The sequence below is a fragment of the Labrus bergylta genome, chromosome 7, assembly GCF_963930695.1.
Source record: "Labrus bergylta chromosome 7, fLabBer1.1, whole genome shotgun sequence".
NCBI classification, from domain to species: Eukaryota; Metazoa; Chordata; class Actinopteri; order Labriformes; family Labridae; genus Labrus; species Labrus bergylta.
The window spans coordinates 6,752,675-6,771,724 of NC_089201.1; the positions used below are offsets into that span (position 1 = coordinate 6,752,675).

The 19,050-nt window shown below is 42.5% G+C and overlaps 1 protein-coding gene across 2 annotated transcripts; it reads left to right on the forward strand.

The window, feature by feature from the left end:
• Positions 1–856: 856 nt before the first annotated feature.
• man2a2 (mannosidase, alpha, class 2A, member 2) lies at positions 857–18,431 on the forward strand. Of its 2 annotated transcripts, XM_065956622.1 has the most exons (24): positions 857–1,002; positions 2,036–2,992; positions 3,439–3,696; positions 3,827–3,971; positions 4,942–5,113; positions 5,295–5,422; positions 5,644–5,817; positions 6,297–6,483; positions 7,489–7,666; positions 7,976–8,178; positions 8,728–8,910; positions 9,115–9,229; positions 9,348–9,418; positions 9,529–9,694; positions 11,433–11,669; positions 11,916–12,038; positions 12,290–12,404; positions 12,705–12,838; positions 12,949–13,090; positions 13,416–13,549; positions 13,781–13,858; positions 14,373–14,567; positions 14,662–14,775; positions 15,427–18,431. In XM_065956622.1, exons 2-24 carry the CDS (start codon positions 2,861–2,863, stop codon positions 15,577–15,579), a joined length of 3,537 nt encoding a protein of 1,178 aa, XP_065812694.1. In that variant the 5' UTR covers positions 857–1,002; positions 2,036–2,860; the 3' UTR covers positions 15,580–18,431. The 2 variants fall into 2 exon arrangements, with proteins under 2 accessions (XP_065812694.1, XP_020497226.1); XM_020641570.3 differs by lacking the exon at positions 13,781–13,858.
• Positions 18,432–19,050: the final 619 nt, after the last annotated feature.

Sequence of the window (19,050 nt, forward strand, 5' to 3'; positions counted from 1 at the left end):
ACTTGGTTTCATTTGCTTTTAGTCTAAAGTTTCAAATGAATGATTGACATGCGTTTATTTTATGCCCTGAGTCATCTTTTCATTGGACTTTTGGATTTTGGACCTTGTGAATAATAAAGGTGATCCAACAGCCAATAGGGGTACACCCCACCAATACTGGCTTTATGATTCTTCTCGCCTAAAGGCTGACCATTCTGCATTTAGAAACAAAGACCCCCACCTCCAATACAATGTTCCACCTGGATGAAAGTTTTGTGTGTGTAGGCTATCTCTGGGAAAAAAAGAAAGAAGAAGTTAACCTATTATTCATGATCAGTTACATAACTCAATGTTAAGGGCTCAAAACAACAGTTGTTTGCACTCCTGATTTACTCAACCACTTGTTTATACTGTTTTAAAAATACGTTTTTATATATAGTTGTTTTTATTATAAATTAGCTTATATATGTTCCCTATTTTAACGTGTTATACTTTATGTGCACTGTGTGCATGTCTGTGTTACACAGAATATTCTGACTACATTTCTGTCAAAACTGCAGCTCAGCTGATCAATTTTTCATTTTTTTAAATCTATTTTTAGTATATATCTATTTTTTTGTACATTCTTAATTTTATTTTTTTTATTTATTGTGGGATAAATAAAGGATTATCTTATCTTATTTTATTTTAATAAACTTCTCGCTGATTGCATTCTCATCATATTCATTCATCGGGGATCCAGCCCTCAAAAAATTAAACTATACTGCATTGCTTTTACACACTGGATTCATATTTCTGTCTCAAAACGAAATAAAAGGTTGTTTTTGAAAAGCTGCTGAAGCTGTTGACCAATCACTGACTGATGCGCAGCTCCTCTCCTCCCATGATCCTTTGCAGCAGCTCAGTGGCGCTAGCTGCTGCAGAGGCTAAGCTAGCTGGTTCAGTCTGTAATCTGTCAGCCTGCAGCTAAAAGCACGCAAACCTCTGGGCTCCACACACCACCGGATTACTCTCATTTTACAGGTAATGTCAGATATACTTCTCATGTTGTTCACACAGAGTCGTGGTCCCAAGGTCGTTCATTGATGTTAGCTGACGTTTCCGTAGAAAGACACATCAGTCACGTATTGTCTTAATGTTGGACATCCATGTAGCAGCACAGGCGGCACACAGGCTGCACACAGGCTGAAACACAGGCTGCACACAGGCTCCTCTCAGGCTCCTCTCAGGCTGCACACACACAGATGTGACTGCTGTTCACCGACGTTTATCATGACACATCTTCACAGTAACGCTGTCGTCTCTTGCTCACAAACCACTCTAATGTGGAAACTTAATAAATGAAGGTATCGGTGCTAGCGCTAGCTTGTTTAGCTGCGTATTCGTGATATCCGACCAGAAGTAACCGGGATTACTAAAGTTTGACAGGCTAATGTGCTAACCAGCTAAATGCATTAACCATTTGCGGTGTTTCTGAGCTCACACTGGGCAATGCAGGTATTTCTAATGCTCTTAGGTTTTACTGGATAGCTGCCCTGTGGTAAAAGTCAAACAACATTAACCTTATCATGTGAGCCACTTCCGACTCATTTACTGCATTTGTTGTGACTGCACAGAGCAGCTTGTGATCTGTATTTAAAGTGTGTCTCTTTAAAAGCAGTGCTGTAGTCTGTCAGACAACACAGCGGACAATCTTCCATGTTGGTTGTGTTTATAATCAGCTCCAGATGGTCTGAAATACAATGTTAGTCCTGCTGACAGTGAGGCTGGACGTGCCAGGTTTTTATCCCACCTCTCTGTGGGAATGCTAAGATTGTCCCAGCTTGAAGAGAGCCGATTAGAAACGTGTGGATTTGCACACACAGAGGAAAGCAGGAGCACCTATTAGAGAGGAATCAGGGGAGACTTTGCTCAGCTGAAAGAAATTATCTTTCGTACTCTGTTTTTCACTAAACGTAGCTCCTTTATTTGTGCTTTTGACAGTGACAGTTTCTCTCCAGAAGGCTGTGTCCATATTTTTGCATGCATTATGTTAATCAAAAAACTTTCCCAACAGTTGAAGAAGACCCTCTGATGTGATTGCAACTTTGGATCAGAGAGCAGACTTACCGCCCATACTCTCACAGTGGATCTGCTGTCACCAGGCTACTGAGAGAAGAATGACGTTTGTCCCGTTTTAATTCCTGGGGCTGCTTTGGACAGAGTTGAGGCTGCATAAAAAAGCTGCTGCTCTAAGCCAAGTTGCTCTTTTTCTCAGCCCATTTCTTTGCAGCCCAGTGTGCAAGTGTTATGGCTCTGGAGGCCAACTAAGCAAAAGGACAAAACTGGAGGATTATGTTGTGCAGCGGTAGTGGGGAATGGACTAGGAGAGCACAGTGACAAACATCATGCTGTGGGGACACTAGGGTCCCTGTTTGAGCCCCCTCTGTGTGGTGCTTTTTTTTTTTTTTTTTTTTTTTTGCTTTTCCTCCAGTCTCCTCTGTTTGGATGGTTGAACACAACGGATACTTTGAAGGAGACCACCGGTGGCTGTGGTTTGGCCAAAGCTGACAGACTGCTTGCCAGCTATTGCTGATTTAAAACACTTGTCCACTTATACCACTGCTGTAGCCCACATCGCCGTGGTCTCCAGTATGGTAAGCGGAGGCTGGAGGCATCATAAGACTGGAACTGAACCATCAACACTGGGGTAGCTGGTTACTTTCCATCTTTTTTTTTTTTTTTTTTCCTGCACTCTGAAGGATTACATTCCAGTTTTCAAGGACTTATTTTTTTTCTCAGTGCTGACATAAAAAGCAGACATAAAAAAAAAAAAAAAAAGGTCATAAAAAAAAAAAAAAAAAAAATTCAAACCCCGGAAAGAGGACTGCTGCCTGGGAGGATGAAGCTGAGGAAACAGGTGACAGTTTGTGGTGGGGCCATATTCTGTGTGGCTGTGTTCTCACTGTATCTGATGTTGGATCGAGTCCAACATGACCCTGCAAGGCGACAGACCGGCGGGAACTTTCCACGGGTGAGAAAAATGGCTGTAGTGGTGTTTATCATGATGTGTGAAAGCTGCTTTCAGCAGTTATTGTTGTTGTATCCCTTTTTAGTGTGTTTTGTTGTGATACGTGAGGTGTTAGCTCTAAGCAGAAATTTACATAAAAAAACAAAGACAAAGGAGCCAATGTTGGCATTTTACCTTATCCTGTAACACAGAGCCCAACTAAGCTTAATGTGTTTTTTTAAATTTGTATTGAAATATTTATCATGTATCATGGTATAAAATGTGTTGTTAGGCTTGATTGATCTGCTTTTTGTTACCTTGTCTGAGTCAAAGTTTTAGTAAATCACAGATTATGTAATTTCTAGTCATGAAACAGCAACAGAGAAGAAGAATGTGGGCTGGTTGACGGAGGTTTTATGACATTGTACAGCTGTGCGATTTGTCATTTTTGCTTGCACTTTTGTCTTTAGAGCCAAATCTCAGTTTTGCAGAACCGGATAGAGCAGCTGGAGCAGCTCCTGGAGGAAAACCACCAAATCATCAGCCACATAAAGGACTCTGTGATGGAGCTCACAGACACAGGAGCTGTGTCTCCTAGTGGCCACCTGCCTTTCAGAAGTGCCAATGGTTCCTGGGTCCTTCCCTTCGACGGCCGCCCCACTTTCCTGGCGGTTAAGCCACAAGATTGCCAATTTGCTGCAGGCAGCCGTGGTCAAACGGATGTTCAGGTGGGATGATACAAAAGACTTTTAACCTCAACCAAAAGGTGTTCTTTGAAGCCTTATCGTGGTTGATTTAGCATATTTATTTATGGGGCTTGTCCCGGAGCAACTTAGGAGTTTGTGTTTTGGTTTTTAGATGCTGGATGTGTACTCCATCCTGAAGTTTGACAACCCTGATGGCGGTGTATGGAAACAGGGCTTTGACATTACTTATGAACCTGAAGAGTGGGACAATGAACCGCTGCAAGTGTTTGTGGTCCCCCACTCACACAATGATCCAGGTGAGTGCAAAGACAGTCTGTGATTTCCCATTTCTGCAGATAAAAAAGGTATGGTCTGTAGATAAGGCATTCTCTAATTGTGGGCTGGTGGTAGGGACACAGCAATCATTCTGAATTGTATTCACTCTTATTATTACTAGGATTGACAGCTTAGCCGTAAACATTGCATTTGACTTCAAGGCTGGATTTGACATTTTGTTTTGGATTGACATGTCACATGCTTACTAAGTTTAGTTGAAAGTTATGGATTATTTCACAGGCTGCTAAGACATTTACATGTTGTCCCAACAACAACGAAAACTGGTTTTACTTTGAAGCTGAACTTGATTAAACTCTGCTTTTGCTAGAGTTATGCAGCGTTCAGTGTCCTGGGTTGACAGAACCAGAGGTCATATTGACAGCTGACACAATGTGAAAACAGGTTCACTTGTATTAGGATGGATTTCGCTCATGTAGGCTTTTTTTAATTTTGTTTTTTAGCAAAAAAGCAACTAATCTTGTCTTTTACACTTAGGAGCTCTGATTCCTCTTAAATACCCTCATCTCAGTTGTGTTGATTTAGTTTCCACATACCTGCAGAAAGATCATGTGACATGGTATATATGAGCTCACAATATGACAGATAGATAAGTGACGTGTTTGTCACAGACTATGGTTAGACAGCGTTGAACACTGAAAAAGTGCCTTTTAGCCACTTTCTTTTAAACCACTCTGCTGCTACATGGCTTTCTGAGAGGGAACAGCCTCACTTGAATAAAATATGACTTTATTTTTGATCCAGTGCAGTGCTTTTTCTGCAGAGTCTCTTACCTGCCCAGTTTTCTTGTCTTTTTTAATAGCCAGCTAGATAAAAAAAAAAAAAAAAAAAAGGTGTAGGGGTGTTTTGTTTCCACAACAATCAAATTTGTGTTGGACAGTCTGTTTGCAAACTGTGGTGTGAAAATTGCTCATATTTATTTTGGCCTGTTAGGTTGGATCAAGACTTTTGACAAGTACTTCACGGACCAGACGCAACACATTTTAAACAACATGGTGGTGAAGCTGGCGGAGGATCCCCGCAGGAAGTTCATCTGGTCTGAGATTTCTTTCTTTGCCAAGTGGTGGGAGGGCGCAGACATATACAAGCAGGAGGCGATGCGCAAGTGAGTCACGGTTGATAACTCCTCAGTGCCTGTTGGCCTTAAGTACCGTGTTTTACACAATGGGAAGTTTGTGCTGGCCGATTGTGGTCGCTCTAAAAATAGTTTATCTGCTTAGTGTGCTTCTCCCTCTTCAGGGCTGGATTATCATCACCTTGCTTTCTTAATCCTCTCTGTTCAACAGACTGATCCTTGGAGGGCAGCTGGAGATTGTGACAGGCGGATGGGTGATGACGGACGAAGCAAACGTTCACTACTTTGCCATGATAGACCAGCTCATTGAAGGGCATCAGTGGCTGGAGAGAAATCTAGGTACACAGGAAAAACTCGTTACTGTTTTGGCCTAAATAACACTTCCCCATCCTTCATGATAAAAACTGTGCCTTTCATCCTGCATGTAGCCGGTGTAACCTCTCACTCAGTGGGTGATAAAGTACTTTGTGCTATTTTCACTTCACCTGCTGAGGACAGTGTTCTAAAAGATGCATCACTTCTTCGATCTCATCCTAAACCTGAAATACTTGCTGTCATAGGTATTACTCCCCGCAGCGGGTGGGCGGTCGACCCTTTCGGCCACAGCGCTACGATGCCCTACCTGCTGAAGAAAGCCAACCTGACCAGCATGCTCATCCAGCGGGTCCACTACTCCATCAAAAAACACTTTGCCTCCACCCGCAGCCTGGAGTTTATGTGGAGGCAGGCCTGGGGTGAGTGGACCAGAGATAGAGACGTCATATGATTCATGTGCTTATCTGTGTTAAGCTGATTGCACGATGAGTCACGAGTTCTCTTATCATGGCATTTGAAAGAGAGGGAAACTTTAGGAGAAGAATCAGTGCGTAATAGCTTAAAAAGAGCCATCTTCGTTATGATTTCCTAATGAATTGAACATCTGCCTGAGATTCACAGTCCATTTGTTCGTAATGGAACAATCCTGGGATATTACACAGTCAGCTGCTATTAATCTTGAGTTCATTTATTCTTTTGGGGATTCATTTAGTAATGACGAGTTAGTTTTTGCTGCTTTGTCCAAAATGACTCTTGACTGTCCCCAGTGAACACAGTAGACCTAAATGGAAAATCTGTTCATGTTGACGAGCGCAGCGTGTCTTTTAATAACAAATGACATCCTTACTCGTGGTAATATATAGTTGTCTTAAGCAAGTCTTTTTTGCCTCATTGATAGACACTGGATCCAGCACGGACATGTTTTGCCACATGATGCCTTTCTACAGCTACGACGTTCCTCACACCTGCGGGCCCGACCCCAAGGTCTGCTGCCAGTTTGATTTCAAGAGGTTACCAGGTGGTCGCATTAACTGTCCCTGGAAGGTGCCGCCAAAACCTGTGGTGGAGGCCAATGTAGCAGAGAGGTGAGACACGGGGTTGTGAGCTCTAACTTTGGTTAAGTGGTTAATCTGTTTTATTGTTGAGTTTGTTTAAGTACTTTCTGTTGACTTTATGCACCTATCGAGGGACTTCAGTTGATCGGTCAGTTATCAGTAAAATCATCCGCAGCTTCTTTGATAATCAATTCATTATTCCAGTACCAGTAACTCATTTAGAAAAACGACTAAATACTCTCTATATTCAGCTTGTGAACAGCAGGGATATTGACATGTTCTTGCTGCTATGTGATGGAGTGACATGACAAGGTGTCTGAAGGTGATTGGTTGTGTTTGGTCCATTCAACCCCAGGCTAATGGGCAGAGCAATTGATGATGACAATAGTCATCATTATAGCCTCAACGTGTATGTTGGCTGCTTGCATGACAATAAATGCCAATATGGAAATGCATAGGACATTATTGAGGTTATTTTGAAACACAACTACACAGTTTGTCAACCCCTGAGCACTGAAGTTTCAACTGTGAAGCGTCTCACACTCTATGCATCTTGGTCTAGTCTCACTAATAATGTTTTAATGTCTATTATGTACATTGTCAGAATCCAAAATCCACCATTAGAAAGACTTTATGATTTACAATACCAAAAACATAAAACTTTTCTTGTGCAGTGTTTGGATACTGCTGTTGCACGTCTTAGTGTTATGTGTTGTGGCCTCTTACAAATAAACTTAACTTGAACTTACGCCAATGATAAGAGCCGCAGAGAGTGGATGAACCAAAGGAGACCCACACAGACTGCAGATATTCACGCAGTCTCATTAAACCTCTTTTCGGGGACCTTAAGAACTTTCCAGAAGACACATTTCAGCAGCTAATGGAAAATGCCCTCAGGGATAATTTGATCATCCTCTTTCCGAGGTCACAATGGTTTTCTGCAAAACTGGAAAATGCAAAGTGGGATAGCTCAAATGCCAAGAAAGTGACCTTTTTTTTTTCCCTCCTACTTTGTCTTTTCATTCTCTCATTAAGGGCAAACCTCCTCCTAGATCAGTATCGTAAAAAGTCCAAACTCTACCGCAGCAAGGTGGTCCTCATCCCCCTGGGAGATGATTTCCGCTACGACAAGGCCCTGGAATGGGATCAGCAGTACAGCAACTACCAGAAACTGTTTGACTACATGAATTCTCACCCCGAGATGCACGTTCAAGTGAGTGATGATTTGTCATCTGCCACAAACCAAATATATGTTGTTGTTTTGTGCATCTTTTTTTGATTTGTCTCTGTGCTTCCAAGTGTGTGATCTTATCGAGTGTCTGAGTTTACAACCTAACTTGTGATATTGAATCATGCTGTGGTATTTTAACACTCTGACGGAACAAAGAATCTGTCACGACTCATGCTAGATGACAGGTGCATGCATAGTAATGAGAAAGGTTCTTTGTTTGTCTGTCTGTGCTTGGCTGATGTATTCTTGTAAGCGTGTCTGTTTGTAACGTCTGGGCGTTTGCTATTTCAGGCCCAGTTTGGGACTCTCACCGACTACTTCAGTGCTGTATACAAAGAACACGGAGTGCCCCAAGGGTCCAGACCTGCAGACTTCCCGGTGCTCAGTGGAGATTTTTTTGCTTATGCCGACCGCGAAGACCACTACTGGACCGGCTATTTCACCTCCCGGCCTTTTTACAAGAGCCTGGACCGTGTTATAGAGTCGCACCTCAGGTGAGGCGGCTTTATCCCCACATCACTTACACAACCTCTTTTGAATACTGAAGCTGTTTCTGGTTTGCATGGCAAACAAGATGAAGGTGTGGTGTGCTGTTGTTGGCAAAACACAGGATAGGAACATGGTACAACTTCAAATGGATAGAAAAGTCGTTAAATATGTGAAGTATCACTAAAACACTATCAGGCAACAATATAAATAAAGATATATGTATATATATATATATGTGTGTATATATATATATATATATATATATATAAAACTTGGGATAGGGGCCGTTAACTTTCCATGTTGTGGTTTATGTTTCTCTTTCTACTGTTAACTATTTGAACTATGTTAAGTCACATTAACAACAAAAATACATCCATGAAGCCTGTAACAGGTATTACAGAGTTGGATTGGATAGCAGTGGGCTGCAAACAACCACATGTAAACTCTCACTCTTGCAGAAGAATCAGCAGTTGATATGTGAACACACCTTGAGTTGACTTAAAGATGTCTCACTTTCGATCGCTGGTCAGTGCTAACTGCTCCGTGTCCTTTAGGGGGGCAGAGATCCTCTACAGCCTAGCAGTTGCGAATGCTCGTCATGCTGGGATGGAAGGGCGGTACCCGGTCTCAGATTATGCCCTGCTGGTCGATGCGAGGCGGACTGTTGGCCTCTTTCAACATCATGATGCCATCACTGGCACTGCCAAGGAAAATGTTGTTGTCGACTACGGTACTAGGTAAGGATAGGAGAGACGGTCTGTAATCATGCCTTATATTTAGTGATTTACATTATACAGACAGATTGTTCCCTTTCTCTTTTTAAACCTCAGTCACTGTTTCTATTTTGAACTTGTTTGTTCAATACTTTGAAACAAAGGAAAAAAGTTGCTGTGACTGCTGCAGTGATCCATTTAATGATTCTTCCTGCTCCTCCTCCCTAGATTACTGCGTTCGCTTATCGGTCTGAAGAGAGTCATTATCAACGCTGCTCATTTCCTGGTGATGAAGAACAAAGAGTTTTATCGCTTTTACCAGACAGAGCCATTCCTAGAGACGGTAATATCGAGGAGCAATTCCCCAACTGAATCAAAAACAGTTTGAAAAACCTGCATGTTTGGTTCCTTGTGGAAGAACTCAGTGTGTTTTCCTGTTCTCTATTTTTTCATTTCTGTAGGATGACAGGCGGGCTACCCAAGACTCTCTGCCTCAGCGCACTTTAATCGAGCTGGACCCTGCAGGGCCGAGGTATTATCTGCATCCCCTCACATCTTTAATCTCCCCCCACTCCCCTCCCCCTCCTTCAACCACTCATCCACCGTACTGTGTGTCTGATTGCTTTTCCCCTCTCCCTACAGGTACCTGGTTCTGTTCAACCCCATTGAGCAGGAGCGGCTGTGTGCTGTGACTGTGTTGGTCAATACGGTCAGGGTGCGGGTGCTCACTGAGGACGGACAGACCCTGCCAGTGCAGCTGAGCGCTCAGTGGAGCTCTGCCAGTCAGATGAGTGCAGAGGTATTCGAGGTAAGACATTAAATTCATTAGGCACCGCAGGTTTCCGCATAGTATAATTGGCGTACCACCAGCCCAGCTGCAGTGTCTCACATTAGGGTCTATTCACAAACTGTTCAGTCAGAAAACTGCTGTGCACTTAAAGCAATTTTCCCAGTGCTTGGTCCTTAGTCATTATTGTTACGTGCTTTAAATTGAAAGAATTTAGAACTAAATCCTCAGTCAGAATGATGTGTGTGACAAATGTAAGCTGGTGTGGATCCAGTAAAAAAAAATGAAGCTGATGTGTTTAAAAGATGGACTTAAAACCACTACATGACTACAAATGTCCCATCTCTGAATCTAAATCTGACATTTCAACTGTCAGGGCACTTTTTATGAAATAATATAACCTAAACAGTAAAGAATTAAAAGATAAAACATGTACAATAAGTACAATGGAAGAGCTGTACAGTTGTGCAGAAACAGTGTTAGATGATGGTTTGTCTAATTTTATAATGTGAGATATTTGCACTGTGTGGTGAGTACACAGACGATACTTTATGTCCAGGGTGCATTCCCATAAAGCTTGACACATCTGTTGCTGTTTGAGGGAATCGTTAAGGTCATATCCATCAGGATATAAACTTAAGCTTAGTTTGATTTAAAGGTGTTTTTAGAGTGTGAAGCCTTTTGTGGTTGCAGCAAGAGTCGCAGGAAATATGATAAATTGTCTCAATCCCGTGTCCGTCAGTGTGGAAAAATCCGTCTGGAAAAAAAAAAGAATCTCGGGGATTAGGTTTACTAAGGTGGGAGTTTACAAGACCTTTGTTCAAGTTCCTCATTTCTGCTTTGGGTTGGCAGTCTCAGGCTACATAAGACACTCAAAGCAACACGGCTGTTTGAGTGTACTTTTGGTAATCAAGTTGCACTGTGGGTAATGGAGGCACAAGCTGTCTGACCCTGTGTTACATGAGGGAGGTTGTATATCTGAGGAGAACTCCTTTTTAATTACCTCTGTGTACACTTTTTGTATAAAGCACAACTAACTAAGCTTCACAAATCTATGTATGTGTTAAAATACCCCCCAACACCCCCCCCCCCCAAAAAAAAAAACCCACCAAAAACAAACCAAAAAAAAACAAAACACTTTGGTTTATTTTAAACTGAATTTTTCTGCTCATACAGCTGTACCTCAGAGAGAGTCTGTGGTTGTTTGATTGACCCCTGACTCCCTAAAGCTGTGAAAGTATTGACAAGAGAATGTTTTTATTGAAATGTAAGAATAAAAATAAAAGTACTCCAAATAAAAAAAAAAACTCTTCACAAGAAAAAGGCATCAGAGTGTCAAGTGTGCTTCTCACCTCTTCAAGCTTGCACTTGTGTTTTCTTTAATTTCTCCAAAACAAATTTAAAATTGGAGTCAGCCTGAATCATTGATCCCCCCCCCCCCCCCCCCAAAAAAAAAACCTTTAAATGTATTTACTGTGCTTTATCTTCTCTCCACCCACATTTTGTCATAAATGTAAATGAGACACAGAGAAACACAGGCACATTTAGAACAATCACTCTTCACATTTTAATTATAGCACACTGCTGCTAATGTGTAAACGCTTTTAACTTTTAATGAGTGCTTTATGGTCAACACTCGGCATGCAGATCATGAAAGAGAGAAAATGAATTCAGGGCTGTAAAACACAAGCTTTGAACACACAAGTGTTTGTTTGGATTTCTGGATTAATTGATTCAACTCGACTGTTCTTCCACCCAGGCAACATTCATGGTTCGCCTGCCCCCCCTTGGTCTAGCTGTCTTCCACGTTTATGACGCTCCTGACTCGCCCATGACGCTCCGCTCCGACACCCTGCTGAGGCTGTCGGGTCGCGGCATCACTGCTCGTGCCGCTGATTCACTCCCCATCCGCTCCCAGCAGTCCGACCCTCAGACCTTCTACATCAGCAGTCAGACTCTCACTCTGGGCTTCTCCGGATCCACCGGCCTGCTGGAGGTTTGTGATTTATCGATTCACAACTTCTGTCGAGGAAATCCTCGGTAGAGATTCAGAGTTGTGTGTAGTGACTTTGATCTTTTCGAGGATAAAAGAAGCCTGAGTTTGATTTCCCAATAAATCCCTGCTGCTTGATCAAAGAGAACATAGCATGTGTTGTTGCTCGTAAAAAAATCCTTTCATGTCCTTCTTTAATATATTGTGTTCTCCTTCTTCTTCCTCTCTTTTCTTTTTTTAATTCTCCAGAGTATCAAGCGTAAGGATGATCCTCAGGAAGTGAAGGTTCAGATGCAGTTCATGGTTTACGGCACTCGCCCCTCCAAAGACAAAAGTGGAGCGTACCTCTTTCTCCCTGACGGGAAAGCGAAGGTATTTTCTCACTTGTTGTTTCTCGGATGTTTACTCGCAGCTCAAAAGGCTTTGATAGCGTCTCTTCAGTGGATGTTGTCATTGTGTCATGCTGGGACGCTCGGGGGGGGAGGCGGAAGGCACACTGTGTGCCGTTCCATCTTTCCACTTGATTTTAAAGATAACATTTTAATGGCTTCCTTGCCTTACTGTACTGCATCACTCTTGTTTTTCTTAGCACTTCTTCTGATTTTCCCTCTTCGTACTTACAGCCCTACAACCAGAAGGAGCCTCCCGTGGTGCGCGTGGTGGAGGGGCCTCTCTTCTCGGAGGTGGTGGCACACTACCAGCACTTTCAGCAGACCATTCGCATTAACAACGTGCCAGGTAATAAACACACACTGAATGGAATCGGTTCAAATAGCTTTGTGAAAGCTTTTCACGTTCAGTTAAAAGGCACCAGATGGTACGATGCAAAAAAGGGCCAATATGTTCGAGAAAGTGACTATTTATAATTCAATTAGGTCGGCACTTTTCCTGTAAGCAACCTCTTTTATACTTTTAGAAGGCAAAAGCCAAATAATATCTGCAACAACAACAACAACAACAACAACAACAACAAAGAGGAGTGAATGGGAAAATAAGATCTGAGTGCTTGAAGTGTTTCATGTGTTCTCTTCATATCAGGTGTGGATGGGTTGTCGATAGACATCAGCACCGCGGTGGACATCAGAGATCAGACCAATAAGGAGCTGGCTATGAGGCTAGAAACAGACATCCAGAGTGGAGGCGTCTTTTACACGGATCTCAACGGCTTCCAGGTCGGTCGAACTTTTGACCTGTTTTTGATGGACAACCTTTTTGAAGCGGAGTGAAGTCGTGAGGTAAACCACCCCTGATCTTTTACAATTATCATTCATTTTGCTTGTAGATGCAGCCTCGTCAACACCACCTCAAGCTCCCCCTGCAGGCCAACTTCTATCCAATGCCCAGCCAGGCGTACATCCAGGACAGCCATCACCGCCTCACGCTGCACACTGCTCAGTCTCTTGGCGTCAGCAGCCTCGAGAATGGTCTGTGCTTTTTTTTTTTTTTAATTGCATTTGTTAAATGTTCTCATCATTTTTGTTGTCTTATTTTTCTCTGTCCCTGACCTTTTGTAGTACTATGCCTTTCCCACTATTCCCTTAAGATCTTTTCAGAGAGCAAACCAGTTCATGCTCTCTCGTTAATGTACTCCACTAATCCTTTTATCATCGTTATGTGAGTAATGGCGGTGTCTGTAAAGGACGAATAGCTAATAGTGTTTTTATGTCCTTTGAGTGATGTCTTTAAGTTCAATACAAAGGCTCTATATAAAAGCCATTGTCCTTGCTCCTCGTCCTCCTCCTCCCTCAGGCCAGCTTGAAGTGATTATGGACCGACGGCTGATGCAGGATGATAACCGTGGGCTGGGTCAGGGCCTGAAGGACAACAAGAAGACGGCGAACCGCTTCCGCCTGCTGCTGGAGAGGAGATCCACGGGCAACAAGGTCAGAAAGATGACAGCGAAGGCGGTTATTGAAGCCGAGCGCTCTTGAAATTCCAGCCCACGTGTCTGGGTCTGCACTGTGGAATATAAGCGCTTCATGTCCTTCATTCTGTCTTCATTAACACCTTACTTCATGTTTTTTTTTTTGTTCTCATTACCAGCCATCTGTCTCTTGTTTAATCCTCTTTAATGTTGCTTTCCATCTCTCCTCTTTCCCCCTCATTACATCCAGCATGATGGCTACTATGCCAAACTCTCCTCCTTGTTTCACTCTTTCCTCTCTAAGATCTTGAATGACCGAGTTCAAGAGGTAACGTTGCCTTGGTAACAGTGAGGATGCTCGTTAGTCTTCATCATAGCTTGTGGTCTGTAGCTCCTCCAGTTCTTTTTTTAGGTCTCCTCTACCTCGTAGCCGTAGCTAAACCAGGCCATCTTTAACAACTCCTTTTGAAAGTAACAAATGATAGAATCTGTCTGAGTAAATGAAATGACAAAAGCTGCACTTTGATCATCCAGCTCTGTGGAGAAACTGTTACTTAGTTGAAGTTTGCTGGCCTGATGAAAAACATGAAACGTCTTTTAAAAAAGTATTTAGAAAATGATATCACATCGTCTTCTGGTTGCATCAAAAATATGTCCAAATCGATTAGCTCTCTTTGTCTGGATTACAATTTGTAACAGTACGAGCTCTATTTCTGAGAAATTAGATCCCATTCCCTCTGTACGGCACTCAGGAACATTTTCTAGAGTTGAGTCGTGGATGTTGTATTTGTTAAAGCGTCACTCCTCCCTGTGCCCTAAATCTGCCTCTGCCCCTCCTCCAGATGGAAGACAGTGCAACAACAAGCTTCCCGTCTATACTCAGTCACATGACCAACGCCTTCCTGAACCACGAGGTCCTCGCGCTGCCCGTCCTGCCAAAAAGACGCGGGATCCCTCCTCTGCAAACCTTCGCCCCTCTCAAGTCCCTTCTGCCCTGCGACTTCCACATGCTGAACCTGCGCAGCATCCAGAGCCAGGTGACCAGAACAGACAAAGAAAATCATGTTGTTCTCAGATATTCAGTGGTTTTGACTTTGAAAAATGTGTCCTGTGGCTGTGTTGTGTGAGCAGAAGGACCCCCACTCTCCGTCTCCGTACACAGCTATGATTCTTCACCGTCTGGCGATGGACTGCGGCGTCGAGGCTCAAAACCTCGGCTTCAACTGCACCACCACACAAGGAGAGGTGAGGCTAGAAAAACACCCCCATTCATTTTGTATTGCAGGCTGTGCTGGGATACGTAGTGACACTGCCAGCCTGGTCTGCGTCGCTATGTCACATTAGGACATAATCATCCGTTTAAAGAGAGTTGATTTTTCCGTATATAAACCTTGTGGAGTGCTTGTTTGATTGAAAGACTCTTCGATTAGAGTCTGAGTGACCAATGGTGGTGGAAAGTGCCACTCTGGTGGTCTCTGGGTCTGTACTTTGCAACTTTCATTTAAGGCTGAGAGCTTAACTACTGCACTGTTAAAGCTATAACTTTATTTTCAGATTAATATTTTGCATTCTAAAAAATATCTCAAATAATACGACAACTTCTTACATGATAAAGTAATATGACTGCTATTTTAATCTACAACATTGAAGTGCTGCTTTAGTGTTGAATCCAGTGAACATTTTGATACATACAGGACATTTTGTTTCCCCGATTCCCTCATGCTTTACTGTTAGGCAATACTTGTAGAAATATGTTCTTTTAAATGTTGTTGTTTTTTTTTTTAATTTCTTCTTTTGCATTTTTTAATTTTCTACATGCTGTTAGCCTCACTTGAGATGTGGCCTCCATGTCTCTCTTTATGTGTCTTATGTTTCCTTCTACTCCTCCCTCTACAGCTGAGTGTATCAGGACTCTTTAAGAACCTGGACCTGCAGCTGCTCCAGCCTGTCTCCCTGACTCTGATGCACTCCAGCACGCCTCTGGCCAACGACTCCTCCATCAGCCTTGATCCCATGGAGATCTCTGCCTTTAAGCTCAAGCTGCGCTAAAAGCTATTCACACTCAAAGAGGCAATAAAAAACAAAAAACAAACCATACTCCTTGGACCAAGAACCAGTCCGAAACTGGCCACATACTGGCAACAGAGGGCTCTGAGTCTCTCTGTCTTTGCCGAGCAGAACCACAAACACTACAGCTGCGAGAGGACGGCTCCATTGTAACAGGACCGACTGCACAGCAGGGGGCAGGCGATGGCTGTTACTGTGGATGTCTCTGAGAGCAGAAAAAAAACAAAAACCTCCCTGAACTCGCAGCGACACATGAAAGACTGCATGGATCAGATAAAGTCGGGGATCTCTCTGTAATCAAAAAATGAAATCTGAATCGGTTCTGCTTTTTAAGAACGTATGTCTTTTTTCTATCTTTGCTCCATCCTGGACTGAACTACTGAATGTAAATATATCCAAATGACCTAAGGGGGGGGAGGAGGGGGCCTGGGACTCGTGCCACATCAGAGTGCAATTTACAAAGCTTTATTTGGTGAATGGGTTTCTAATTTTTCTATGTACGCGGTGAAGGAGACGCATCACAGCAATCTTTTTTTTTTTTTAAATATACTTGACTGCAATTTCATTATTTGTTCCCGACAGACTCGAATGCAGCAAAGAGAATGTGTTGTCTCGTCATCTCAAACTGCGGAACTGTGGCTCTGTAAGCTAACAAAGATGTCCGCGTCCGAGAGTCCCACGTCACCACGGGATAAAAATGCGATCTTTTATCATATCAGATGACTGTATACCCTCTGTTGGCTGCTTGTACATAGTCTGAACACTTTCTTTCACTTCTCCCCCCTCCCACCCCCGAGCCTCATTTCTGCTGATGAAAAAAACAAAACAAATCTGTGCAGGAGGATCTGTGCATTTCAACGTTCCTGTCAGTCATTCCTGTGTTTGAACTTCACCACTGAGAGTTTGGCTGTGTTTACCACGCTATATGCAGTAGAAGAGTAGACAAAGACTATACCTCATTTATTCCACGTGGCAGATAATTCAGTGTGTGTCTGTATGTTCATGTGAGATTACAGTGTGCACTATCAGGGAACATTCACAGCACTGTTTGGCCTCATTATGTTAGTATGGATGTCTGTGGTAGGCAGTGGGGTCTTATCTTTTGAGGAGGGAGGGAGCTTTGTGGAACCATAGTTAAACGTAATATTAATCTATTAAAAAAAGCAAACAGACAAACTAACTCGAGTGGTGTCGCTCTCATCAGATGGATTTATTTTCAGATATCTGCTTGGAGCTGCTTCCAGTGTTGGTGTGCGTATTGATTGACCCCTTTAAAAAAAATGTCCAAATTACTGAAATTCGCTCGGGACTATCGATGAACTCTGGAGTGTATATAACCACAGAATAGCAGATATTTCTTGGAACAAGTTGCAGTCTCACTCACTAAATGAACCTGGAACAATTGAATTCATTATCAAGATTGCTGTTGATCTTTTCTTTTTTAAATTCATGACTGCACTTTATTTGTCATTATCACCCTTATACAAGCTAAATGGAATATGAATTTTGTGCTGAAAGCATTAAAATGTTCTATTTGGGGGATAAAAGTGGACAACATGCTGTCATTCCTGAAACGCTTTGCCATTGATCAGAAATATTTCACTGATCGTGCTGAGGCTGATTCCAAATCAGCTCGTATTTTAGGTTGATTCAGAGTTCGGTGTGATCATTTGAAAATATTTTATTTTAGAAAAAAAAGCATAAAAAACCTGCTTGATTTCCAGTGTGCTGTTGGTGTGCACTCTGATATGACCATGGGTTACATAAAAGAGATGGATGTTTCTCACAGCTGCACAAAATGAAAGCAGCTCTGCTTCAGCAACATCCACCAAATCAAACAAAATATATTAAATGGAAAAGAAAAAAAAAAAGGTTTTCAGCTATTGGCAATGTGATGAAGAGGTTCCAGGTTGCATCTCCTCATGCACATATAAAACAGCAGACTTTGTGAATTTCCTGTATGACAAAACAGGAAAAAAAAAAACTATAAATGGGAAAGCGGCAGTGAGTGAAAACTGGGTGGGACAGTGTGTCTTGGAAGGAAATGTTGCTGCTAAATTTTTTAGATGTCATTTTTCAAAGCTGTGAACGCTTTGAGTCAAACTCCATTCATCTCCATGGCTGGTTGCAGTCTCTGGAGAGGGTTTCTTTAAAAGTTCAACAAAAAACAAAAACTGTCTGTGCTTCAAGACCTCATTTGAGATAAAAACTTAATTTGGATGAAATGGTCCATTTAAGAAATTGTATCCAAACAAACACAGGGTTTCTCAGTTTCTTCAAATGGAGCTGTTTTTTTGTTTTGTTTTTTGTATTCCAGCTCCGCTGTGGCTCTTATCCCAAGGCCTTACTTTGCAGCATGCTCTGCCTCCACAGTGGCCGTGGAGGATGTGTTCATCTGTGTCCAAAGCTGAGGCCGAACTCCTCGCAGCTCACCTGTGTCCCATCACTTTAACCGCTCACCTGCTTCATTCTTCATGAGGCCTCCTGCCGCTCTCCTCCTCTCTGCCCGACGTCTGGTTATTATCACAGTTCAAAAACTCCCCACTCATTCTCTTAACATTTCTGTAACACCAGACTTCACTGCTCCTTCGATTGCACTTTCTCCTGCCATCTTCAGACCTTGCTACGACCGCCTCTCCCTCATTTCTGTGTGTCTCAGTCTCTGTATAGATGTCCTTTTTTTATTTTTTAGAATGTGATACCCGTGTAACGCTGTTTCTGTTTGTTCAGAGGTAATATAAGAAGGTAATATTTCATCTATTTGTTAATTCATGATGGATTTAAGCTGCAGAGGAACAGAGGAGATGAATAAAAATCACTTTATCTGAAACTAATTAGATTCCTTCAGTCTTTTAATGCACCTGTGAATCCTGACTATGTATGATGCTTTAACGTCTTCTTGTTAATAATAGAGCTGTTTTACTTTCTGTCAGTAGGGGGCAACATCGAGTCAGTGTAGCAGTCAACTCCTTCAGATGCTGTTAGTTTGTGGGGTAGAAGCAGGAATTGATTTATTAGTGGTTCCAGGTTGAGGACTGAGCAGGAGCAGAATCTTTTTCAGACTATTTCATTGAGGGTCATTGAGAATGTCTCCACTTGTGTTTGGCAATAATGTTGAGGGTATCAGTGACTTCTGTGAGCGCGAGTTGAACACGTAAGAGGCTTCTTTGTTCTTCTTGAGTCCCTCATGCATGTTTACATAGCATGAACAGAGTGTAGTGGCAGAGTCGCCTGAAGCCAGGCGGCTGATGAAGTCTGTGGCGGCACCCTAGGGACATTCAGCCTCTACATTTTTCCTCCAGACTCTGCTGCCAACTATATTTGTCTGTGGAGGAGGAACAAACACTCAGTTTGTCACAAACAATGTTTGCGCAGCTGGATTAATTAAACTGGAACCTCAGAGTCCAATTGATCTGCATGTGAAAACGGCTAATGAGGAACTAATTTGTTGTT